This window comes from Eurytemora carolleeae, unplaced genomic scaffold, assembly GCF_000591075.1.
Source record: "Eurytemora carolleeae unplaced genomic scaffold, Eaff_2.0 scaffold746, whole genome shotgun sequence".
Classification (NCBI taxonomy): domain Eukaryota; kingdom Metazoa; phylum Arthropoda; class Copepoda; order Calanoida; family Temoridae; genus Eurytemora; species Eurytemora carolleeae.
The window spans coordinates 108,163-116,820 of record NW_019396773.1 but is presented as its reverse complement, the minus strand read 5'-3'; the positions used below and the strand labels follow the sequence as shown (position 1 = coordinate 116,820).

Genomic DNA, 8,658 nt, shown 5'->3' with positions numbered 1-8,658 from the left:
TGTTATGTATTGTATAATATTGTGAATTTGTCTTGCCAAATCTTGTATCATAAACTCTCTCAGTATGATTGAATAAATACTCATAGATAAAAATGTATTTTATTTGACACTATATGGCAACTATACTTTACTCAGATTTGATTCTACAACAGATAAATGCAAAAAACCACTATTACATTATTTCAAATCTTATAACACGCCTTTTAACATAAAAATTCTAAAAAGCTTAAATTAAGGCGCAGTGTTTGTATAGGTCTGTTTAAATACAGTTGAAGCAAACCCATAACTTGTTAATTACTTGCTTTTTAACTAGACCTATTGCTAGTCAAAATAAGTAAAAGTGTTAATATTGTTTTTCTTCTAATTGATACTATCATAGGAAAAGAAAATGTATGAAGGCTAAAGGTGCATTTTAAATTTAATGGTTTATGAAAACGAAACTAACAATATTACATTGATAATACTTTAACGATAATTACACAAAATGTTCTCTCAAAGCTGTTAGACTGGTTTCAACCAAATTCTATATTCTACGTTTTAAATCCCAGTGTATAGATTGGGAGGTATTCAGGATCTAGGTTTAATTAAGGAAGAAAACTTTTCAGAATATCAGTGTCAAAATTAATAAAAAACCATTAAATTTCAATTTGTCTTTAATTATAAAAGGTATCCTTCATTTATGAAATTCACTAGTCTACTGACATCTAGTATGCTAAGATTCTGAAAAGGAACTGATAATCCGCTTCAAACTATAATCTATTATATCCTATATCTTTGCAACCTGATGGTCAACTGTGACTGCCCTATCAAACAGATTTAATTGTACATCAGGTTTGTGAGATATAAGAGTTAGGAAATAAAGGTTTGAAGCGAGTAATTTCTTTTTGAATGAACGTATTAACTGAGTACATCTTGATTGAACTGAAGATTATTAAACGTATGGAGCTATTCCTCCCCAGTCAACTGTAGCACCCTCCCACCTAAACATACAATATTATTAAAACCAGGGCCAAAACGTGAAGTTTAAATGTTTGAGAAGCATCCAATAATATAGCAGCGTTTACGTTTTATACTTATAACCCATGTAGTCTGGGATTACATTTATTTTATCTGAATCTGGAGAACACTGAAGAACACTGAACCTGGAGAATACTGAATCTTGAGTATACTAAACCTGGAGAACACTGAACCAGGTGAACATTGCACCAGGAGAACGCTGAACCTGGTAAACACTGAACCTGGAGAATACTGAATCTTGAGAACACTGAACCTGGTAAACACTGAACCTGGAAAATACTGAATCTTGAGAACACCGAATCTGGAGAACACTGAATCTGGAGAACACTGAACCTTGAGAACACTGAATCTGGTAAACACAGAATTTGGAGAATAATGAACCTGAAGAACACTAAACCTGGGAAACACTGAACCTGAAGTACACTGAACATGAAAAATACTGAACCTGGTAAACACTGAACCTGGAGAATACTGAATCTTGAGAACACTGAATCTGGAGAACACTGAACCTTGAGAACACTGAATCTAGTGAACACTAAATTTGGAGAATAATGAACCTGAAGAACACTAAATCTGGGAAACACAAAACCTGAAGTACACTGAACCTGGAGGACATTGAATTTGGAGTACACTGAACCTGAAGTACACTGAACCTGAAGTACACTGAACCTGTAGAATACTGAACCTGGAGAACACTGAACCTGGAGAGCACTGAATCTGGAGAACACTGAACCGAGAGAACACTGAATCAGGAGAACACTGAACCTGGTTAACACTGAAACTGGAGAAAACTGAATCCGGAGAACACTGAATTTTGAGAATAATGAATCTGAAGAACACTGAACCTGGGAAACACTTAACCTTGAGAAAACTGAACCCGGAGAACACTGAACCTGGAGAACACTTAACCTTACACTGAACTCAAAGAACACTGAACCTGGAGAACACTTAACCTGGAGAACACTTAACCTTACACTGAACTCAAAGAACACTGAACCTGGAGAACACTTAACCTTACACTGAACTCAAAGAACACTGAACCTGGAGAACACTTAACCTTACACTGAACTCAAAGAACACTGAACCTGGAGGACATTGAAGGAGTACACTGAACCTGGAGAACACTTAACCTTACACTTAACTCAAAGAACACTGAACCTGGAGAACACTGAACCTGGAGTACACTGAACCTGGATAACACTTAACCTAGAAAACACTTAACCTGGAGTACACTGAACTCAATGAACACTAAACCTGGAGTACACTAAACCTGGAGAAAACTGAACCTGAAGAACACTGAACCTGGACAAAACTAAACCTGGAGAATTGAAAGCACTTAACTTTGAGAAAAATAAACCTGAAGAAACAATTTTGCAAACCATAAGAAAAAACTGCGGATTGCATAATTATTATTATTTTGAATCAAAGTTGAATTATTAGATTTCGAAGACAGGCAAAAAATTTCCAAAGTTTTGTTTTGATGATTTTCAAAAACTGTTTTCAATAATTATAAAATGTTTACTTGGTCTCAATAGCTTTCTCCAGAGGATCATCCTCAACCTCATCAAAATCCTCGACACCGGAGTCTATAATCATCTTCTGCTTAATCTTTGTAGATCTAAATACATGTCTTATTTGGGAAATAGAGTTACAATTTCATAAATAAACCAATTCTAAACAAGTCTGTATCACATAAATTTCACTAGAAGGGGATCATTTTTTTGGCATACCGTCACGCTTTGCTTTGTAAAGTCAGTATTTGTACTGTACTGCTTGCCCTGGCTACAAAGTAGTTCGAGAAGACTTTAAAGCCTAAAAGGCGAAAATTACTAAAAAACGTCTTTGATCCACATTGATAGTATGCCATCTAATTTCCATGTTTTGTTACCTTTCAAAATCATACAGATGAAATTGTATTACCTTGTATCAATGGTTAAAACTGTTTCTTTCTTCTCCTTGGTTGGTGTATCGCTGTAGTAGTATAACTGGAACCTGGAGAAAAAACCTTCATATTTAGATCTATTTCCTAACAGTTCATATTTTGTTTCTCTATAGTCTTGATATTCTTGCCATTCGAAGATGGACACTTTCAAATGACTGGAATGACATAAGCTAGCTCTCATCTCCTTGCTAGCGAATATCTGGTCTTTTATTGGTCAATTTGAAAGATCGAATCTGTTTACCTGTTCTTAACTTGGTAGGATCTGTTTACCTGTTCTTAACTTGGTAGGATCTGTTTACCTGTTCTCTGCTTGGTAGGGTCTGTTTACCAGTTCTTAACTTGGTAGGATCTGTTTACCTGTTTTCTGCTTGGTAGGATCTGTTTACCTGTTCTCAACCTGGTAGGATCTGTTTACCTGATCTCAACCTGGTAGAATCTGTTTACCTGATCTCAACTTGGTAGGATCTGTTTACCTGTTCTCTGTTTGGTAGGATCTGTTTACCTGTTCTCAACCTGGTAGGATCTGTTTGCCTGATCTTAACCTGGTAGGATCTGTTTACCTGATATCAACTTGGTAGGATCTGTTTACCTGTTCTCTGCTTGGTAGGATCTGTTTACCTGTTCTCAACCTGGTAGGATCTGTTTACCTGATCTCAACTTGGTAAGATCTGTTTACCTGTTTTTTGTTTGGTAGGATCTGTTTACCTGTTCTCAACCTGGTAGGATCTGTTTACCTGATCTCAACTTGGTAAGATCTGTTTACCTGTTTTTTGTTTGGTAGGATCTGTTTACCTGATCTCAACCTGGTAGGATCTGTTTACCTGTTCTCAACCTGGTAGGATCTGTTTACCTGATCTTAACCTGGTAGGATCTGTTTACCTGATATCAACTTGGTAGGATCTGTTCACCTGTTCTCTGCTTGGTAGGATCTGTTTATCTGATCTAAACTTGGTAGGATCTGTTTACCTGTTCTCAACTTGGTAGGATCTGTTTACCTGTTCTCAACTTGATAGGATCTGTTTACCTGTTCTCAACTTGGTAGGATCTGTTTACCTCTTCTCAACTTGATAGGATCTGTTTACCAGTTCTCAACTTGGTAGGATCTGTCTAACTGTTCTCTGCTTGGTTGGATCTGTTTACCTGTTCTCTGCTTGGTGAGGATCTGTTTACCTGTTCTCTGCTTGATAGGATCTGTTTACCTGTTCTCAATTTGGTAGGATCTGTTTACCTGTTCTCTGCTTGGCGAGGATCTGTTTACCTGTTCTCTGCTTGATGGGATCTGTTTACCAGTTCTCAACTTGGTAGGATCTGTTTACCTGTTCTCTGCTTGGTGAGGATCTGTTTACCTGTTCTCTGCTTGATAGGATCTGTTTACCAGTTCTCAACTTGGTAGGATCTGTTTACCTGTTCTCTGCTTGATAGGATCTGTTTACCTGTTCTCAACTTGGTAGGATCTGTTTACCTGTTCTCTGCTTGGTAGGATTTCATGAGATCTCGGTTAGGATTGAAAAGAACTCCCCATTGTCCGGAGCAGAAGGTTACCCAGATAGGGAGAACAGGAGTCTTCAGTCTAGAACCTGATACAAGTTCAGAATTTACTTTATAAAAAGATCCTGATACAAGTTCAGAATTAACTTTATTAAAAGAACCTGATACAAGTTCAGAATTAACTTTATAAAAAGACCCTGATACAAGTTCAGAATTAACTTTATAAAAACACCCTGATACTAGTTAAGATTTAACTTTATAAGAAGGCCTTAGTACGAGTTTCTTCAAAGTTACACACTAAAGAGGAGCCCCTTGAATCAACCTTATAGCCTAAATGGATCCTGCCCAAGATCCTGCCAGCCTACATGATCATGCATTGATAGGACTCATGTGGTAGGTGTACAGTATAAAGGTATGTCCGAAACTTTAAGTATTATTTGAAAATGCAAACAAACATTGTTAAAATGTTAAAACATGAGTAACCCAAGATTTTTAAACAAAGACGACATCCTTAAGAATATTTACCTAGGTTGTATTTCATCGTATGTTCCTCATCATTACCCCAGAGTAAAAACCCAATATCATTCCGTCCTGAGATACCAACCTTTCCGTCCCCGTACTAAAACATTCAAATTAATTAACATTTTGAATTACCTCATCAACTATTGCATACACAAAACGCTTTTGAAAAGAATTTAAAAATAAATTGTTTTGAAAAAGTGTTGAGTCACAAAAATGAAAAGTTTCAAAAATCCAAACATTAAAATATTAGAGCTAAAAAAAATCCTTCACACAGAAAAATTGTGTGCATTGTAAACTTCTCGCCAAGTGATATTTACAAAACATTGTTGGAAACATATTGATGAATCAATCATTATCTAAAATACTAATCTACATAATATTGTCAACCTTAACAATAATACAGGAAGTCTCAAAAAACATGGAACACGTGGATCTGATTTAAAGCTTAAGGTCCAGAAAAGGGAAACCAAGCGAATTGGGTATTTGACACAAACTTTGAAAATCTGATCCCTATATCTTTGCAACCCTATTTCGTAGACCTTTGATATTTCAAACTATAAATTTTGTTAGATTAAATAATCAAAGTTTGAAGTATAAAAGGTACACACTATCAAGTTACAGAGAAAAAGGGGTTCGAAATCTTGGGTTTGTGGCAAACACTAATTTCTTGGGTAAATATTCTTAAAAATGTCTGCAACTTTTTATAGCAGTCTGGAGGATCTTTGTTATGTTTGATTATTTAAAAATTTAAAATAATATTTGCCATTATTGTTTTTCTAAAAATGTGTTGGGCACATTTTCAGAAATATTGAATTATAAATTACAAATTATATAAAAAGAAATAATAAAAGAAGACGACAATCATTTCATTGTATTCTGGTCACCACTTTTCATCACAATAATGTTCTCGAATGGAGGCTGCGTTAATAAAGACGATTTTTAAGCCTTAACTCTATTCCAATGTGAATTCAGCTTCCCTGTATAGTGTATACACATAATATACAATAACGAATGATTCGCCAAATAATATAAAAACAACATGCAGGATTCAAATAGGGTACAAAAGCAGTTCCAAATGACATAAGTAATAATTTAATGCACTTTCGCGGTTTTTCGCATTTTATGTGTATCAATTTGTATTCAAATAAAAGATTCGTATTTGAAAGCAGTGGCCGAATTTAAAGTATTTGAGCGGCGGTTTAAATATGGTTGGTTCCATTTAAAATTGTATCAAATGTTTCACGATTTAAGCCGGCGCTGGATGTAAACCGGGTTTTGGCGGATTTAAACCGCGGCTCAAATTCTTTAAATTCCATCTCAGATCATTTAAATGTCTCTGGAAACATTGTTCTCTTAACTTTTAGGCCTTCTAAATTATTCTGTTTCCAACCCAATGCGATTTTTTTACTGACGGTTTAAAAAATCCGGCGGCAAAAATCTTTTTTTTTTGTCCGGAAATAAAATTTTTGTTGATTTCTGTTTCTTGCAAAATGAATATTGAAATATTTTAGTTTTGAGGTTTGTTATCAGCAATAAACAATGCAAAGTTGAGGTATTCACACCATGCAATTTCTTTTTAATCGATTAACCTCAGTTTCCCCAGTTTCACCATTTTTCTCCTGCACAAATATTTCTTCACAAACAATCAATTTTATGTTTTAGTGTTTGTAACAACTATGATATTTTTGTGCTTCATGATAATTCTTTTTTCTGGACTTTTTCCATTGCTTTAAAAAGATGATGACATTGACCTTAGTAGTTCAAAAGATTGATCTTACACAAAGACCACCATTAAAAGTTTTGGAATTTTCCTTTTTTTATCTTTAGGTTAATGTTTCTTTCTAAGTTCAAACCTCAATATTAGTTGCATCATCTGTATCAGCCGTCATTATACCATTGTGTAGGTAGGGAGTTCCTACTCCAGTCAGCATTAGATTAGATAACCCAAGGAGAATCTAATAATAGAGAAAATATATTAGATTAGATCACCCAAGGAGAATCTAATAATAGAGAAAATATATTAGATTAGATAATCCAAGAAGAATCCAATAATAGAGAAAATATATTAGATTAGTTAACCCAAGGAGAATCTAATAATAGAGAAAATATATTAGATTAGATCACCCAAGGAGAATCTAATAATAGAGAAAATATATTAGATTAGATAATCCAAGAAGAATCTATTAATAGAGCAAATATATCAGATTAGATAACCCAAGGAAAATGTAATATCAGAGCAAATATATCAGATTAGATAATCCAAGAAGAATCTAATATCAGAGCAAATATATTAGATCAGATAATACAAGGAGAATGTATATCAGAGCAAATATATAAGATTAGATAATACAAGGAAAATGTAATATCAGAGCAAATATATCAGATTAGATAATCCAAGGAAAATGTAATATCAGAGCAAATATATCAGATTAGATAATCCAAGAAGAATCTAATATCAGAGCAAATATATCAGATAATCCAAGAAGAATGTAATATCAGAGCAAATATATTAGATTAGATAATACAAGGAAAATGTAATATCAGAGCAAATATATTAGATTAGATAATCCAAGAAGAATCTAATAATAGAGCAAATATATTAGATTAGATAATCCAAGAAGAATCCAATAATAGAGAAAATATATTAGATTAGTTAACCCAAGGAGAATCTAATAATAGAGCAAATATATTAGATTAGATAACCCAAGGAAAATGTAATATCAGAGCAAATATATAAGATTAGATAACCTAATAACAGAGTAAATAAATTACTTTGTAAAGTGAAATAAAAGTGAACTTAGTATATTACGTTATGTAATGTTACTTACATTATCATCAGGAGTGATTAAGGCATCGTTAGAATGACTCTGAAGATCTTTTCTCAACCTCAAAATTTGATATTTTAGAAGAAAAAAATTTGAAATTTTAAAATAACATACTCATCAATTCCTCTGGAAAGAACAATACTATAGAGTAGAAGTATCAGACCTCCACCCTCGTGCTGCATAAACTGAATAAAACAATTTAAACAAAGACGACATTTTATAAAACAGATACTTAAGGTTTAAAGGGCTCATTACTAGTCAAATTCGTTAATGTTTCTTTGAGATGATAGGTACTTTCCCGAAGGTAGTTTGCGAAGCTGCAACTTACCAAGGGTATATTCCCATGCTAGTGGCAACTTCCCAAATTTTCGATTTACCAACCGGAACTTACCAAGTCTGTTCTAGCTGCACTGTCTGGCCCCTAGCCCATAAAAGCTGCAGCGTTAGGCCCCAATTGCAGCCTGTGGCGCTTCATAAGGCTTGGCCTTTTCTTTTTAAAATGTACATTTGGGAAGCACCCCTTGGGAAAATGCCTTTGGGAAAGTACTTAACACGATGTTTGCAACCTGATAAAATGGTCTAAGTTTGAAATATGAAGGTTTACATCTTTATATCCGGTAGCAATAAAAAATGGTTTAAACATTAGATATTGAGGCACGTGTTAGTTTCAAACACTCATTTCTCTCATCATTTTGAACTTGCTTGTGAAATTTAGGATATTTAAAATTATTAAGCTGAGAATTTACTTTTTAAAAAGTTAATAATTTTAAAATCATTATCGATAAAACATGAAGTGTTTGATCAAAGACTCTTGTTTTACTAAGAAAATAATCCAAAATAAGTTATAGATCTTTATATCTCCAC

At 33.9% G+C, this 8,658-nt stretch overlaps 1 protein-coding gene across 3 annotated transcripts in view; it reads right to left on the bottom strand.

Moving 5' to 3' along the window:
- Positions 1-87: 87 nt before the first annotated feature.
- LOC111708535 (inactive ubiquitin carboxyl-terminal hydrolase MINDY-4B) overlaps positions 88-8,658 on the bottom strand; it is a 50,263-nt gene continuing 41,692 nt past the window's right edge. For all 3 annotated transcript variants that reach the window (XM_023481938.1, XM_023481937.1, XM_023481939.1), the window contains 9 exons: positions 7,909-7,979; positions 7,798-7,855; positions 6,823-6,924; positions 6,559-6,588; positions 4,973-5,066; positions 4,422-4,536; positions 2,938-3,009; positions 2,540-2,635; positions 88-980 (listed from right to left, as the gene is read on the bottom strand). In XM_023481938.1, coding sequence (XP_023337706.1) covers positions 932-980; positions 2,540-2,635; positions 2,938-3,009; positions 4,422-4,536; positions 4,973-5,066; positions 6,559-6,588; positions 6,823-6,924; positions 7,798-7,855; positions 7,909-7,979 — 687 coding nt within the window. In that variant the 3' untranslated portion in view covers positions 88-931. The remainder of the gene's footprint in view (positions 981-2,539; positions 2,636-2,937; positions 3,010-4,421; positions 4,537-4,972; positions 5,067-6,558; positions 6,589-6,822; positions 6,925-7,797; positions 7,856-7,908; positions 7,980-8,658) is intronic.